The sequence below is a fragment of the Euwallacea similis genome, chromosome 31, assembly GCF_039881205.1.
Source record: "Euwallacea similis isolate ESF13 chromosome 31, ESF131.1, whole genome shotgun sequence".
NCBI lineage: Eukaryota > Metazoa > Arthropoda > Insecta > Coleoptera > Curculionidae > Euwallacea > Euwallacea similis.
Window position 1 is genome coordinate 846,823 of NC_089639.1, and position 18,308 is coordinate 865,130.

The following is an 18,308-nucleotide window of genomic DNA, read 5'->3' on the forward strand; positions in this document are numbered from 1 at the left end:
TTGTTCTTTGTTGTGCCGGTATAATAACGATCCATTTTTGAATCGGATTGTTACTTGTGATGAGAAATGGATCCTACAACAATGGACAATACCAGACGTTCATCGCAGTGGTTGGATCAAGATGAACCACCAAAACATTGTGCGAAAAAAAATCTTCATCAAAAGAAGCTTATGGTGTTCGTTTGGTGGTCCAACGCAGGTGTCATCCATCACAGCTTCATGAAACCTGGTGAATCGATTACGGCTGATGTCTACTGCCGACAACTGACCGAAATGATGAGGCAACTGACGGTTAAGCAGCCAAGATTAGTCAATCGAAGCGCACCGCTATTGTGTGTGGCCGAGCGTTGTCGTGCAACAACGCTCGGCCACACACCGCACAAGTCACCTTGGCCAAGCTACAGGAGTTGGAATTGGAAACTCTTCGTCATCCACCGTATTCACCCGACTTAGCACCCACTGATTACCACTTCTTTCAAAATTTGGATAACTTCTTGGTAGGGAAAACGTTCAACTCCGACGAGGCTGTCAAAGCTGCCTTCCAAGAGTTTATCGACTCCCGGCCTGCAAGCTTTTACAGCAGGGAAATCAATGAACTTCCCGTTAAATGGCAGAAGTGTATTGATAATGGTGGTGCATATTTCGATTGACAATAAAAACATTTCATATGAAAAAAAAAAATGACTAAAGTTTCAATTCAATTCTACTCATTTCATACTACACGACCTAATATGATCAAATTGAGCGAATTGAGTTTCGAATTGCTTTTCCACCCACTGTATAGTCCAGATCTGACCCCCAGTGACAATTGGCTGTTTGCAGACCTCAAAAGAATGCTCCAGGGAACAAGGTTTCGCTCAAATGAAGAAGTGATTGCCGAAGTTGAAGTCTATTTTGCAAGCAAAGACAAATCGTTCTATGAAAAAGATATAAAAAAATTAGAGGAGCGCTGGACTGAATGTATAACTCTTGAAGGAGACTACCTTGATAACTAAAGTTAAATTTTGCATAAAAGTTGTTTTATTAGTTAGGCCCGAGACTTATTGAGTGATGTGTTATTTATTTGAAACAGCTATCACTGAACGTCGTTTGTTTCACAGAACCTCTTTTTAATAATAAATAAAAACACTTTATAATTTATTCAATATGTTATGGTAAATTTTTTGCCGAATAAAATATTTTTGCGGGGAGTTTTACTTCATTACTTTAATATGAACAAAAGTGCTGCTGAAGCTCATCGTAATTTAGTGGAAGTGTATGATAAGCGTGCTTTTGCTGAGCAAACGTGCCCGAAGTGGTTTGCACGTTTTAAAGCTGATGATTTCGACTGGGATGGCAAAAAACGACCTGACCAACCAAAAAAAAATTGAAGATAATGATTTAGACGAATTGTTCAATGAAGACCCATGTCAAACACTTCAAAAATTGTCTACATCATCGGAAGTTGACTTATCAACGGTAGGAAAACGTCATAAAACTTTGGGCATGATCCAAAAGTAAGGACATTGAGAGGCGTTTTTTGACGTGTGAACTGCTCCTTTAACGGAAGAAAAGGTTTTTTGCACCGAATTGTCACTGGTGATGAAAAATTGATCTATTACGAAAATCTGAAGCGCAGAAAATCGTGGGTTAAACCCGGCCAACCATTAACGTCAGTGGCAAAGCGGAATATCCATGGGTCTAAGCTCCTGCTTTGTGTTTGGTGGGATCAGAGGAGTGTGATTTATTATGAACTGCTGAAACCGAATTAAACTATAATTGGGGATCGCTACCGGCTACAATTGATGCGACTGAGCCGTGCATTGAAAGAAAAACGGCCGGAATACTCCAAAAGACACGACAAAGTCATTTTGTTGCGCATCGCAAAGTCAGTACAAACATCCGTAGAAATACTTAAATGGGAAGTCCTACCCCATCCGCCGTATTCTCCAGATGTTGCTCCCTCTGATTATCATTTGTTTCGTTCGATAGCTCATAGCTTATCTGAGCAGAAGTTCACTTCTTACGAAGGTTGTAAAAAATGGATCAATTCATGGATTGCATCAAAAGATGAAGCATTTTTCCGACACAGTATTCATACCCTGCCCGAAAGATGATCAAAAGTAGTAGAAAGCGATAAGCAATACTTTAATTAACGTGTTTTTTATTTTCATTTAAAATAAATAAAATGTTATCATTAAAAAACGCTACGAATTAATTCCAACACCTAATACTAAAATTTTAAGTTTTTTGTCTTACGTGGTTTTTGAAATGAGCGATTCAATTGTTTTATAATTTTTAGGATTTTGAATTAGGTTTTATTTTATTATTTTTAGAATATAATTTTTGGTTTGTTTAGAGAAAATCCTTTCGTTTCAAAAAAAGAATGAAAGATATAATTATAAGATCATTTTAGAGATTGGTGTATTTTATTGGAAGCGCGGCCGCCGCCGTCTACACTCCAGACATATAAATATTGTACTGATTTATTTACGATACTAACCAAGCACTTGTCCTAGCGCGGGTGTGAGAGGGGCACAGATATGAGCATGATTTGGGTAATAGTAAGTTCGGCGCGTGTTCGGCTCGCACAGAACAGCACGGTATTTAATAAAGATGGAAAAAATCATAAACAAACTTGCTTAAATAAACATTTAAGGAGTTATTATGTGTAACAACTTCTGTCCAAAATATATGAGTTTAATATAAAAATAAAAAGTTAATTTTAAACATTCCAAGGAAAAGCTACGTGCTAGAAACAAACTGAAGTTATATTTATGAACAATAGGTCATGATGATCTACAAGGTATGTCTCAAAAGTCATAATATGTATACGAGGTTTGATCAAAAAATACGGTGAAAGAATGTTGCTGATGCTACATCCATTTCATGTCATATGTCCGATAGCTTGCTACGTTGAGACACTGTCAAATTTGAACACGTTCTGACTTCTTAGTCAATTTCCAGAACCACTAAAATGAGATCGTGTTTATCGCATCTGTCGCGCATCATACATTTCGAACAACGTGTTAACATTAAGTTTTGTTTTAAGTTGTAAAGTGTCAAAGAAGCTCATGAAATGTTAAAATCGGTGTATGACGATAATGTGGTAACTTTGAAGACTGTTTATAAGTGGTATGAGCGATTTAAAAAGGGGAATGAGTCGGTTGAAGACGAGCAATGGTCGGAATGTCCATCAACCTCAAAAACAGACGAATAACTATTCGACAGCTTGCTAAAGAATTTATCATCTCTTACGGGTCTGTGCAAAGCATTTTAACAGATAATTTGCAAATGAGACGAATGAGTACAAAATTTGTTTCTAAACGTTTGACTGACGAACAGACGGAAAATCGTGTTTCAGTTTGCACGAAATTGAAAGATCGTTTTCAAGTAGATCCGAACTTTATGACTAAAATGGTAAATGGAGATGAAGCTTAGGTCTATGGCTGTGACCCTGAGACGAAAATACAGAGTTCCTAATGGAAAACTCCTAACTCCTCTCGTCCTAAAAAAGCACGCCAGTCAAAGTCGAAGATCAAGATCAAGCTCATTGTTTTTTTTCGATAGTGCGGGCGTAGTATCAGAGTTCATTCCAAGGGGAACAACTGTAAATTCCAAATTTTACAAAGGCGTACTGTATATTTATTATAGTTTACATACACTACAATATAGTACACTACAAATTGCATTTGTGTAACATAAATGTACCTTTGCGAAACGATATACGTAGAAAGAGACTAGAAAAATGGGCTAATGGCTTCTTTCTTCACCACGACAATGAGCCGTGCCACATGTCACTTCTGATTAGCGAGTTTTTGGCTGGAAAAAGCTTCCTGTGTGTCTACATCCGCCTTACTCACCAGATTTAGCATCATGCGATTTCTTGGTCTTCCCAAAAATAAATATTGCGCTAAAAAGAAAACGTTTTGACACTATTCCTAACATTGAGATGGCCACGAAAGAGCAGCTGAACGCCTTTCCGAAAGAAGGGTTCCAAAAATGTTTCCAGTCATGGATTCAACGTTGGGATAAGTGCATCTCTAGCCAAGGACAGTACTTTGAAGGAGATTAATTCCATTTCCAAGTAAAAACTTATTACTTTGTTTGTAATAAAATTATTCACCGTATTTTTTTATCAGACCTTGTATATTATTTTACCGTGCCTGTTGTTCTGATCGCAGTACACTCGAATCTTTTGGGTTAGATAGGGGGCACCCTTAGCTTCAGAACGAACCCTCAACCAGTTTGTTTCGAGCTCAGGTTATGTCAGAATCGTTGACTTAATACACACCGTTTTAAAGTTACGTCACGACGCACGATGGTGAATACATTCGAACAGCGTTAGACAATTCAATTTTGCACAAAACTTGACAAAAAAGCCGTCAAAATTTACGAATTGCTTAAGCAAGCCTACAGGGAATCTGCTCTATCGTATGTGCAGCTAACAAGGTGGATAAAGAAGTTGAAGAAGTTTAAAGAAAGCTAGGGAGAAATGGACGATGACCTCCGTTCTGGACAGCCATCAACAAGTCAAACCGGTACAAATGTATATGCGTGATTTGTTAAATTCTGACCGCCGAATGTGTGTTCGGTTGTTAACTGACACTCGGAATCTTCCGAAAAACGTTATGCATCGCATCATTACGGACGAATTGAACATGCGATAGGTGTATGCTAAGTTGGTCCCCAAAGTGTTAATGGATCAGCAAAAGTCCAATTGATTGCGAAGGAATTGAAGGAACTTATGAAAATTCAACCTGGTTTTTTAAACAATGTCATTACAGGTGATGAAACATGGACATTTGAGTACAATCTAGAGATGAAGCGCCACAGTACCGAGTGGCACACCTCGGCGTCCCCGAAACCGAAGAATGCGAGGATGAGCAAATTCAATGCCAAAACAATGTTAATTGTCTTTTTCAACGCCAAGAATGTGATCCACAAAGAATTTGTACTTCCAGGAAAAACCGTCAACGCTGTTTACTATGTGAATGTGCTGCAAATATTATGAAAAAGAGTTAATTGTGCCCAAAGAGATGTTGCCAGTACCTGGCTACTGCATCATGACAATGCGCTCAGTCACATGTCTCTACTCATCCATGAATTCTTAGTAAAGCATAACGTGGCAACGCTATCACAACCACCCTATATTTCCGATTTAGCTCTAGCAGACTTTTTTTATTCCCGAAGGTCAAGAGTGTACTCAAAGTAAAAAAAACCATTTGGAAGAATGGCTCTGCAACCGAGGATCGCCATTTAAATGAGATTATTTTTAAAACGTAATGTGTTTTAAATTTTGTCCTTTTGTCTATAAAATTTCCTGAGTTTCTCTACACATTGGATTTATGTTTAACCCCGTATGATCGAAATTAAAATTTTGACAGGATTTTAAAATTCGTCCGTTTTGGTTTGACCATCTATTAGGTTGTTCGGAAAGTAATTTCGTTTTTTCCCGACAGAGGATTTAATGGTATTTTTTTGCACTTAACCTCACACTTAAGCCATATAATTTTTATATGCTTTGAGAGCTCATATAACAAGGCTTGTGTGTGAAACATTTCAATTAATTCTACGCAGTAGTTTTTGGTTGGTGCCCTTTTAAATATGGAGAGCGATAAGCAGCATTTTCGACATATCCTACTGTTTTACTACAGAAAGGGTAAAAATGCTGTTCAAGCCAGAAAGAAATTGACCGATGTGTATGGAGAAGGTGTGTTGACAGTACGCCAGTGTCAGAACTGGTTCTCTAAATTTCGATCTGGCAATTTTGATGTCGAAGATGCACCACGTTCGGGAAGGCCGGTTGAAGCTGATAAAGACGCCATAAAGGCATTAGTTGATGCGAACCGTCGAATAACAACACGTGAGATCGGATTGAAGTTAAATTTATCGAATTCAACAGTTTATGACCACTTGAAAGGCCTGGGATTATCCTCGAAGCTCGATATATGGGTTCCCCATGTTCTCACAGAGAGAAATCTGTGTCGCCGCATTGACGTCTGCGATTCGCTTCTCAAACGTGACAAAAATGATCCGTTTTTGAAGCGCATCATTACTGGGGACGAAAAATGGGTTGTATACAACAACGTCAAACGCAAGAGGTCATGGAGCAAAAAAGATGAATCGACTCAAACCATTTCCAAAGCCGATATTCACCAAAAAAAGGTGATGCTGTCTGTTTGGTGGGATTTTAAAGGAATCGTTTTTTTTGAGCTTTTACCGGATAACACAACGATTAATTCGGAAGTCTACTGCCAGCAGCTGGACAAACTGAAGGATGCACTTCAACAGAAAAGACCCGAACTAATCAACAGAAAAGGTGTAGTGTTTCACCAAGACAACGCGAGACCTCACACAAGTTTGGTCACTCGCCAAAAGCTTTTACAGCTTGAATGGGACACAATGCCACACCCACCATATTCTCCAGACCTGGCACCATCGGATTATTATTTGTTCCGGTCACTCCAAAATTTTTTAGACGGTAAAACTTTCATCTCAAATGATGAGGTCAAAAACCACCTCGATCAGTTTTTTGCCAGCAAAGACAAAAAATTTTATGAGCGTGGAATTATGCTACTACCAGAAAGATGGCAAAAGGTGTTGGACCAGAACGGCCAATATATAATTTAATAAAGCATTTGTTTATTATACGAAAACTGTCATTCATTTTCACATAAAAAAACGAAATTACTTTCCGAACAACCTAGTAGTATAATAAGGGGGGACCCAAAAGTAACGGGAATGGGAAGTTAGAGGGTGGGAATCTGCTTCTCCAGTGGGGAGTTCTAAGTGGTGACTCTCCCTAAGTCAGTGTGCAAAATCTTGTCGCTATGAATATATCCGTTCGTCCTTGGGATTTTTTTCAGTAAAACAGGTTTTCCTTATCGGCGAAAATTTGAGATGACTGATAGCTGAGAGCAACGCGCAGCGGTGAAATTTTTGTTGGGAGAAACGGCTGCAGAAACTGTTGAAATGCTTAAAACAACTTATAGGGATAATGCCTTAAGTAAAACACGTGTTTATGAATAATTTTCGCGTTTCAAGAATAAAGAGATGTCGATTGAGGATCAATCTTATTCTGGGTGCCACTCAACTTCAAGAACGGACAACAACGTTGAAATAATCAACACCTTTCTTCGTGAAGACCGTCGCCGAACCATTGATCAACTCTGTACGATGTTTGGATTGTCATGGATTTCAATTCTAAGGATTTTATCCGAAGATTTGCACATGAGAAGGGTTGTAGCCAAACTTGTTTCTCGCCAAAGGAGCATCGAGTTCAGGTCGGCGCGTTAGGAACGTCGACTCTCTTGAGTTGCAATATCAGTTGAAAGAGGATCCTGATTTTTTTCTAAAGTTATAACTGGTGACGAATCGTGATATGGGTACAACCCCGAAACGAAGCAGCAATAAAGCCAATAAAAGACAGCTCACTCTCCTTATTCAAAAAAAGCACGCCAAATGAAGTTGAACATCAAGACAATACTCATTTGCTTCTTTGAGTGCAGATGAGTTGTGCACGCGGAATTTGTTCCTCCAGGGCAAATGGTCGACCAAAAATTGTACTCGCAGGTTTTGAAGAAGTTAAGGGAGAAAATCCGGAAGAAAAAGGCGGATCTTTGACGTACAGAGGATAGGTTCTTCCACTACGACAACGCGGCTGTCGACACCTCGTTGCCTGTGAAGCAGTTTTTTACCAAAAACGGCATAACACCAATTGTTCACCCTTCCTACTCAGTGAACCTTGCCCCCTGCGACTTTTTTTTATTTTCTAGACTCAAAAGGGACATGGAAGGAAAACGTTTTGGGACCGTAGAGGAGGTGAAACAAAAATCGTTGAAAGAGCTAAAGAACATAACGAAAATGTTTTCAACAATGGAAGAAACAATTGGACAATCAATATTACAGTCAACAGGAATTACTTTGAAGGTGATTCAAAATTGGTGTGAAAATGTTGATTAATAAAAAAGTTATAACTAAATTCCCGTTACTTTTGGGTCCCCCTCGTATTTTTCATTTTTTTTACTGCTAGTAAAGATTAAAATTAAGCAAGGTTTAAATTTATTTGTTTATGTTCGAGACTACATAGAGTATATTAAAGGCGTACGGACTTGGTGTCAAATAATTCCAAAGACTATTCAACAGGAATTTTTCTAAAACGCACGGTATATGCATAGGTAGACATTACAAATATCGTCAAAATTTAGTCTTAGACGTTAATCGGGACTCAAGTATTACTTCATATCAAATATAATTCTCTATTTACACCGTGGTGCAAATTGCTAAGGCAAAATATTACATTAGGAGACTGCAATATGCGAACAATTCATAGACTTCATTGAGATCGGAGAATATAAGAACGTAGACACTAAATTACTTAATAGTTACGATTTATTCAAGTTCTTTCTTGGAAGGGGAGCGTCACGTGACTCCATTCCATAGTAGCGAACGCACCTATATTTACAATGCCCATACGTCATTCGGCCTAATACACGGTGGTCTAAATCGAATGTGACTCTAATCCGTAAGATAACCGAAACAGTAAAGATTGCATACGTAAAAGGTGGACAAATTTGAGATTAGAAAGTAAATTAGCTGTCATTCAATGAAATGTCAAAGAATAAACTGTCGCTCCTTGATATTTGTTTAGTATAAACTTCAGAAATTTTAACCATGGAACAATACTATCTTGAACAACACATTTTAATTATTAAAATGGTGAAAATTTTACTGCATCACTTCGTAAAATTCGTTCATCTTTTTCTCGTAACCTTTTGAGAGTACTGTGCGCAATTTAGCGGCTAAATTTGAAGCTCACGGTACTGTTTGTGATGTTAGATTAAAACAATACACTGGTAGTGGTGAAAACATAGCCGCTGTAAAGCAAAGTGTTGAAGGTAAGCTTAGAACCTCAACTCGCCGTCGTTCTCAGCAATTGGTCATTTCTAGAGGCACTTTGCCTAACATTCTGCACCAGGATCTTCATCTTGGTGCTTATAAGATTCAATTATTATACTACAAGAATTAAAACCGGCCGATCATGATTTACATCGAGCATTTGTTAATTGGTTGTTTGGAAAATTAAATGAAAATAACGATTTTGTTAACAAAATCATCTTCAGTGATGAGACCTATTTTTATTTGAATGACTACGTGATCAAGCAAAATTGTCACTTGTGGGACTCGGAAAACCCAAGAGCCATTATTGAACAATGATTACATCCCAGAAAAGTGACTGTTTGGTGTGGTTTGTGGTCAGAAGGAATAATTGGTCAATACTTCTTTGAAAATGAGCACGGTAATGCCGTTACCGTCAATAACATGTGTTACTAAATCATGATAAATGATTTTTTGTGGTCCAAGTTAGATGATATTGTTACAGACAACTTATGGTTTCAACAAAATGGTGTCACAAGCCACATAACACAGCAAACAATCGCATTATTGAGATCTAACTTTGATGGTCACGTTATTTCTCGTTTTGGGGATATCAATTGCCCTGCAAAATCGTATGATCTAACATCTTTAAATTTCATTCTTTGTGGCTATTTTAAAGATCATGTTTATGTGAACCACCCAGAAACGATTGATTTGAAAAATGGAATTCGTCGCTGTATTGCAGAGATAAGTGTATCTTTATTGGAAAAAGTGCTTCAAAATTTCACCAAAAGAACTGACATCTGCAAACACACTAGAGGAGGCCATTTGCCTGATATATTCCATAAATAACTCCTATGTTTCTGCTTTACATTGGTATCAATAAAACTGAATTCACAAAAATAAAACGTTTTTTGAGCTAATTTACTTTCCTAACCTCAAATTTGCCCACTCTTTACGGTGTCGGTTAAATTAGAAAAAAGATACGATATTTAGAGCCTTTTAACCTGTATATAGTGATTAGAAATATACAGGTAACATCAATCTATCGCAATAAGTAGGGAACGAACCTTCAAAATTGCATAAGAAAATTTTGTAGGTGGTCGAAGTTTTGCGATACATACATCTACATATTGCGAGCCACGTTCTATTTTAAAAATAACTGACGATTTCACTTAACGTTTGGAATGGTTACATATTAATGCATGAACAGTTAATCACTGCCTATCTATGGATTTTCCATAATCAGTTGTAAAACTTAATTTCTATCAGTTTCATTATTTTAAGCCGGTGCTACATGATGCGTTAAACGTTCGATACAACGTTGAATCAAACCTTCATTCACACAATGAGGCGAACGTTTCAGTCAACACTGGAAAGAACATTGAAGTTAATGTCTGTTAATCAGCACCACAACAGTGTTGGCTTTTTTTACACGGAATTTAAAATTAAAAAAAGGAAATTAAAAATGGAAATATATGAAATAACGTTTACTGGCATTGCTGATGGCGTAATATAAAGTAGTACAAAGTATTTGGATTGTTTGTAAAATTTTATTGATACTGAGTTTTATAAGTGAAAATGTATTTTAGATGGCTTTGGTTAACAGTAAGGTAACTTGAGTTCTTTAAGAAAATACCATGCCATAATAAAATGTATCAACACGAAGCATTTTAACAAAGATGTTTATTTCTTTTTTTTCTTCAGACTTAACTTCCACGGAAAACGTGGGGATAATGAAAATTAACGTCGAGCGAAAAGCGTCTCTTGCTAAAATTCAATTCGTTTGTGAACCTTTATGTAAAACTAAATTTTGTTAAAATTAAAAGAAAAATATGTATTGTAACTTTTTTGAATCCAAACACATTTATTTTTTTAGACTTTAATACGTCTACAGCTCTGCCAGATAGTATTTAATTTTTCAGATATTAAGAAAAATAGTTATTTCATTAAAATAAGTCGAACACATTAAGTTATCATTTTGATAACTTCTTGGAACATTCTACAAAATTCGTCGTAATCGTCTTATTCGTAGTCTTGCATAATGTAATATCGTCTTTAGCTCAAGCTTAAGTAAACCCTGAATGAGAGAGCTCTTAACTGAGACGCTTTCAACTATCTAACGCATATAAAAGTTATTATTAATGAAAAATTGGCTAATTTATATTATTTTATGAGATTAAGAACTACGAAATCAGCCAGACATGTTTCTAACAGAACTCGTTTTAACTTATTTCACGGATTGTTCAATATTCCGGGCATATGGAACCGCGTGAAAGTGGCATAAATTCACTTATAAACTATGTGGTAATAAAGTAACGGGGAGGTTCCGAAAATATAGAAACACTAAAGTTCTGTCAAAAACGACATTCTGGTATTGCTAGGAAACGAAATCATTTCGTGCTTAGTTGAGTTCCAACTTTACCACCGTTCTTCAAACTTTCCTTCTTGCTTGGTGGGCTAGGCGACAAGCAAATGACATCATCTTCATCGCCGTTGGCGTCTGTGTTATCATTTACGGGTCCATGTTCCCTAGAAAGGGTAATAAGTGACAATTTTGCACTAGACAGATTTGCAATACTTACTTATCTAACAAGTGTGAAAAGTAATAGTTTACCACATGTTCATTGCAATTACACACCAACACAAGCAGTAAAATGTTTTGCCTCATGCAAATAAATTGTTGTCTAATTGCCCACAAACATTTTTGGTATTGACATACGCCACTTTATTTTACATGTAGTAAAAAATGTTGCCACTGTTACTTTTAACTCGCAAATGCACGCGGTAAAGCCATTTTACGGTATATTCGCGGAAAGAATCGCGTAGTATTTAATACTTCACGCCAAACAAAGGAACATGTGTCAGTGTAAAAATGTTTGTGGTTAGACAGCCGCTAACCGAGAAAATTGACGTGTGCGGTAAAACATTTATAGCAAATATAAACGAAGTATAAAAAAAGCAATTATGTAATGCCTACCGTTCCCACTCTTTAATGACTTGATCCAAATTGTACCGTTTACGGTAGTTTACGAAAAAGGTGCGTACGTAGTGTTCTGTTTTATTGCCGAGCATTTCAGCGATTGCTTTGAAGTCCTTCCCGTATTTTCGGAAACCCTAAAAAACATTATATATATTAAAATAAAATTACAAGTCATTGACAAATATCTACTTTCAAAGGTTATAAGACCAACACCAAATAAACCAGGACAATCGATTTAAATATATGTCTGAGATTTATTAGTCCTTAAGTTTAGGAATGTAACATTAGAAGTGATAATAAGATGAACGGCAGGCTGACAGAGCCATCTTGAAGATAAAGCACTGTCGAACGAGGTCACTACTACCGACACAATAAAGTGGTTATATGTGGGCTTTTGTCTATGGGAAATCGGGACTAGCAGTACTTCACCCTTGGATCTTAAGGGCCACCAGAACTGGCAAAAATGGAGGCAAAAGAAACAAAGAACAGGCAGTCAAGAGACAGAGGAGCAGGGAAGCGGTCGAGTAGTAGTGAATTCGTTTTTCGCCTTGCTATTTTTGCTTTTAAAAAATATAAAACTATTAACTATGAAGAATGTCTCTAATGTTACCCCGATATACAGTAGACACTCGATACCGTGAACAAAATAAAACAACGCACGTTCACGTTAGCGATTTATTTATGTAATCGGGGGTTAATCTAAATAGAGTGGAAAACAGATTATTGGGTGACAAAAAAGTCTAAAATTTTAGTTTGCTTCTTAGGATTTGTAATTTTTTGCACAAGGGCTATTTCTCTTAGTCTTTTTAAAACTATGAGGTCTGTGAAGTCCACACTACTATATTCTGCCCACTGGATTGCAGTATTTAATGCAGTTATAGCGCTGTCCAATGACACTTTACTTGACATTTCTTGAAAATTCTCGACTACATGAACTTCACATTCTTCGTCAGCATCATTCCATTCCAATACATCAGTTTCCTTGAATGTGGCCTACAAATATACATAAATTACATATGTAATAACAGATTTAAATTGTAAAGATAAATCCCTTACTTGTGATGCTAGTGTATTTAGAAGATCACAGGATTTGGAGATTAAGCCTGCCTTATCATCGTCCCATTGACGTTTTAAAACAGAAAGAGGTAATTCATCATCGTCATCCTCGGACATTTCAGCGTTCTCTAAAATATTTCTCCAACATTTTGCAATAATTTGTGAATCGAGTCGATTCCATGCAGCCGTTAAGTTGAAACAGCTTCCTTAATAGTCAAGTTTTTCAATGTATCAGGTATGTTTGAATTACTTGCTATAACATCGGCAAGAAGGCTATTCCTGTAATATAATTTTGATCCATAGGTTGGATAAGCGGCGTAACGTTAGGTGGAAGAAACATTGTTACTATCTGTCCATCTTCGCTCTTTAATTCTTCTTCGTTTGAATGAGATGGCGCGTTATCTAGCAGAAGTAAGGCTTTTATCGGGAGCCCTTTATTTGACAAAAGACGTGTAACTTGTAAAGGAATACGTAAATTTATGCTACGATTTCAAGAAAAATACACAACAAAATTTACCTGAGGTACAAAGGAATGATGGAACCATTTTTTAAAAATCCACACACAGCAGTCATCCACGCTGTCTTGGAGTGTTCATAATCAAGAGGGCAAGTGAAGTTTTTAAATGACCTTGGATTGGCAGCCTTACCGATAACTAATGGTTTTACTTTATGTCTTCCAGTAGCATTTGTGCAAACTGTTGTTATTCGTTGTTTTTCAGTCTTTCAGTGTTTTGTCCGGTAGAAGTTTCCAGTATAAGCCCGTTTCGTCAGCATTATAAAGTTGATCTAATGTAATTCCAAGTTTCTGCATTTTATTTTTTAACTGCTTTTTAAAAGGGTCAATAAGTTCCGGTTGGGAAGAAAGTTTTTCCCCGGAAATTTTTAAAAACCGAATTCCAAATCTTTTTTTAAACCTCTGTAGCCATCCCTCACTAGCCGTAAATTCCTTATCAGTTTCCTTTATTTCAGAATGTATGGATTTGGCTTTTTGCTTTATCATTTCTCCGCTTACGACAAAATTTTTACTTCGTTGATTTAGAAACCATTTGTATAGTTGTTTTTCCATTTGTGGTAATCCAGACCCTTTAAGTGTTTTTCTTTTACTTGATCCAACATATGTATCTGTTATTACTCTTAAAATGGTTTCTTTTCTTTGCTTTACTTTGCAAATCGTAGATTTAGCTATATTGTATTTTCTGAATAAATTTGAAACACTTGCACCTTTACTTAGCTCCTGAATTACAAGAGATTTTTCATGGAGAGTTAAACACTTTGGTTTTTTCAACGACATTACACATAACAACACGTATTCACTAAACCTTTCGACAACCGTTCAAAAGCAACAGACAAATGTTGCAATGCAAAAAATGAAACAATAGGGGAAAGTAAAACTGGGGAAATACCGGGCACGACCCGGGGTCGGGCAACCCCGTATTGAGCACGACTGCCAGGGAATCCCCAGAAGTAGTTCCCCCGGTAACGGAAATCATTTGTTCACGTTATACGGTGGTTAATGTGATAGAAAGTTGATTCACGTTATCCGGAGGTTTACGTTATCCGATGTTCACAGTATCGAGTGTTTACTATATGTATACATATACAGTATCAAGTTTAAATGGAATAAATTCTAGGTTTAAAAAGCCGATTTGTCTTCTTTATTTTTAATTGAACATTATATTTTACCTTTATAAAAATTTAACCTTTATTTAAATGTAAAAACAACCTCTAATTTTATATCCAAACGGTGATGGAAGAGAGTCAGTTGGTCAATGTGGATAGATAGATACCTGATACACAGGTGCTTTTTGACATTTTAGTGCATATTCATTTACACAGTAACACGCACATTGAAATGAAAATTAGAAAATTTTTTTTTAATGAAATACACGTTAGGAAACCTCTGTTTTGAATAACTCGTATCCTTCTGAGGAATTTACAATGCCGCAGACATGCCTACATTACACAAAATAGCACTTTTTCCAACGTGATATATAGGGTGTTTGGTAGGTAATGCAGGATACTGAATAGGACATTGTAGGAGATTGTTCTGAATTGATTTAACCAAACATACCTATATATTAAGTATTACAGTTTTCCTGATAGTTAAGTTTTTAATATTTTTTAATTTGACCGTGCTTTTCTACAATTATTGAAATGCAGAGGAACAAACAAGCTCTTTTATCACAAAAATGTACCAAACTTTTTTATTATGTATGAATGGATTGTTTATATTATTTAAGCGATAAAATCTAAAATAGTTTTGTTACTTATCTAGAAGTTCATAAACTTTATTTTCCCAGTTTACAGTATAGCAAAGAATCAAATTCAAACGTGAATTTTATTTGAACACTTAGGTGTATGTTTATTCAAATTTCTTAAAAACTTCCTTAGGCAATGGTCTTTCAGTTCTTATGGAAAGTTTCTTAAGAAACATTTTAAAAATTAGAGCAATTAATCTTAATACGTTTAAGTATTCACCAAGCGCATATTAAAAATTATAAGAAACCAAAAACCTCCAATATCTGTAAAACTATTTTAAGGTAATAAATGACTAGTCTAAGTTTTGGCGAATACTTAAACGTATTAAAATTAATTGTTCTAATTTTTAAAATGTTTCTTATTAAACTTTCCATAAGAACTGAATGACCATTGTCTAAGGAAGTTTTTAAGAAATTTGAATAAACATACATCTCAGTGTTCAAATAAAATTCACGTTTGAATTTGATTCTTTGGCGTACTGCAAACTGAAAAAATAATGTTTATAAACTTCTAGGTAAGTAACAAAACAATTTTAGATTTTATCGCTTAAATAATTTAAACAATCCATTCATACATAATACAAAAGTTTGGTACATTTTTGTAATAAAAGAGCTTGTTGTTCCCCTGCACTTCAATAATTGTAGAAAAGCACGGTCAAATTAAAAACTATTAAAAACTTAATTATCAGGAAAACTGTAATATTTAATAATATATACAGGGTGATTCACGTAACTGTTTCATTAGAAACTTTTGTACTTATAAGTAATCTAAATTTTTCATATTTGGGGGTTGAGCTAATATAGATACACTCTACTTGAACTACTACTTGAAGGTCATATCACTTCCGGTTATACCGGAAGTCGAGGTCAACTTCCTTATTTCAAATGGAACACCCAGTATATTTTTGCATTTTTGGAATCTAGTGATTAAGTTGATTAAATTCTTATTAGGTACTCCTATACCTAAACCTAACCATTTTAAAGATATATTGGTTTAAAAGAAAAATCTTTTTAAAACACCATTTCTATAAAGGCCGTGTAAAGTTAAGGGGTCAATTCGGCCCCCACGGGCGATTGATCTGAAATTTTTACCAATTGTCCCTATCACTCAAAGGACTTACCACATAAAATTTCAACTTCCTAAGTCTCACCATTCAAGGGTAGAACGGGGTTGAGGGTGAAAACTTTGAAACGCCATATCTCGGGAATTATTCATCGTATAGCGTGGGGCAAAATGGTGCGTCCTTCAGTAACCACCTTCTTATTTTCATATACTTATAGATTTATCGGTTGATGCCAAAGGGCCGAAATATCAAAAAAAAAAAACTTAGGTGATTTTAGAGGAGTTCGTACTTTGGTACACTAACCATTTTTGCTCACTGTGTAGAGGGCCTCTCGAAGTATCTACCCACGTTGAATCAGATTTGTACAAAATTCAGTATTTGAGATATAGCGATTCAAAGTATAGGTATACAGGGTTATTCACCCAACCCGTTCATTAGAAATTTACTAGGATCTAAAAGTGATACGAATTTGAAAATTTGGAGTTAAGTTCGACATATACTATTTTTTTTTTAATATTTTCAACTTGCTGTCACTTCCGGTTTAACCGAAAATAGCTGTAACTTGCTTATTTCAAGTGGAACCCCCAGTATATTATTTTATTTTTAGATTCTACATAATATTTTAGATACATTTTCTGTATAATGTTCTATACTTAGTTCTTACCGTTTTTGAGATATTTGACCTTGAATGCCTCTGTAATGACCAATTTTAAAATTGCATATCTCTGTAGCTATTAAAGACATAATATCCATATTTTTCAAAATGCCAATACATAGTCTTAGGTTCACTCTTTCACTATTTACATGGCTTAGTATTTTACAGGGTGTCCAAAATTCAGCTCCTGACATTTACATTTTTGAAGTTGCAAAAGTCAGTTTTTTTTTTAATGGGATACCCTATAACTTTAAGCAGTACCAAGTAGAAAATGTAATTCTCCATTGAACTTTATTAGGGTTACCTATACCTATTCCAAACCTTTTTCGAAATAATTAAGTTTATGTGAAATTAATAATAGATATTCATTCTGGTAAATTTTTATTATTTGCGTAGTTTGCCGTGGAAAAGAAATAATGACAGTTATTTGTTAATAATGACAGTTATTGTACGTTTTTGTTGTTCGGTGGCTGTTAGTAGCAAAATTAAAGTGAAACTTTGAATCAAAATAGAAGAATACACCAATGCTGATATTTTCAATTTTGATGCAAGAATACACAAACGCTGATATTTTATATCTTATATTATATATTATATTATATATATATAATAAGAAGGTGGTTACTGAAGAACGGACCATTTTGCCCCACGTTGTACGATGAATAATTCCCGAGATATGGCGTTTCAAAGTTTTCACCCTCAACCCCGTTCTACCCTTGAATGGTGAGACTTAGGAAGTTGAAATTTTATGTGGTAAGTCCTTTGAGTGATAGGGACAATTGGTAAAAATTTCAGATCAATCGCCCGTGGGGGCCGAATTGACCCCTTAACCTTACACGGCCTTTGGTTTTTGCTAAATATCTAGTAAGCCCATCGACTTTTTTAAGAACCCAAAAGTGGTTTTAAATTGTTCCCCTAAAGCCGCATTTTTTTCCTTTTTAACCGACTTCCTATCTCTGCTTGTTTCCGAGATCCCTTCACTAATCATCGAAAAAAACTCACCCTGTATATCGAAAACGAAGTGCGTTTCAATATATATATGTGTAATCGTAGTTTTCCTTTTATTTTGGAACCTAGAATATGTGGTTGAATTTATGGCACTATGTTCAGAGACACCTCGTATAATTAAGATCGTGATCAAGGGATTCATGTATCCTTCCCTTTTGTGTTATGAAGTTTTAGATTCTGCTCATAATGTAGCACGCTACGTGAGTACAGAGTGCATTATTTCCATCAGAAGATATCGAAAGAGATAAATTAGAACAATCTTCAATCGGTTTTTCGAAATTTACAGAAAATATTACGGTAACTTACTAATTAAATTCATGTTTTGGTGATGTCACTACTTTTATCTTCGAGGGAATCAAATTGAATAACTTTAAGATCAAAGAATTAATATTTTAGATAAAAATAAGAACAGCCGGTTCAGTAGG

The 18,308-nt window shown here is 35.7% G+C and overlaps 1 protein-coding gene across 1 annotated transcript in view; it reads right to left on the reverse strand.

The window, feature by feature from the left end:
- Nucleotides 1–10,699: 10,699 nt before the first annotated feature.
- The window catches only part of LOC136417969 (REST corepressor 1-like), a 30,878-nt gene continuing 23,269 nt past the window's right edge, over nucleotides 10,700–18,308 (reverse strand). Inside the window, exons 9-10 of the mRNA XM_066403835.1 lie at nucleotides 11,840–11,976; nucleotides 10,700–11,391 (exon numbers count right to left, since the gene is read on the reverse strand). Of these exons, the coding sequence (XP_066259932.1) occupies nucleotides 11,253–11,391; nucleotides 11,840–11,976 (276 nt within the window). The 3' untranslated portion in view covers nucleotides 10,700–11,252. The remainder of the gene's footprint in view (nucleotides 11,392–11,839; nucleotides 11,977–18,308) is intronic.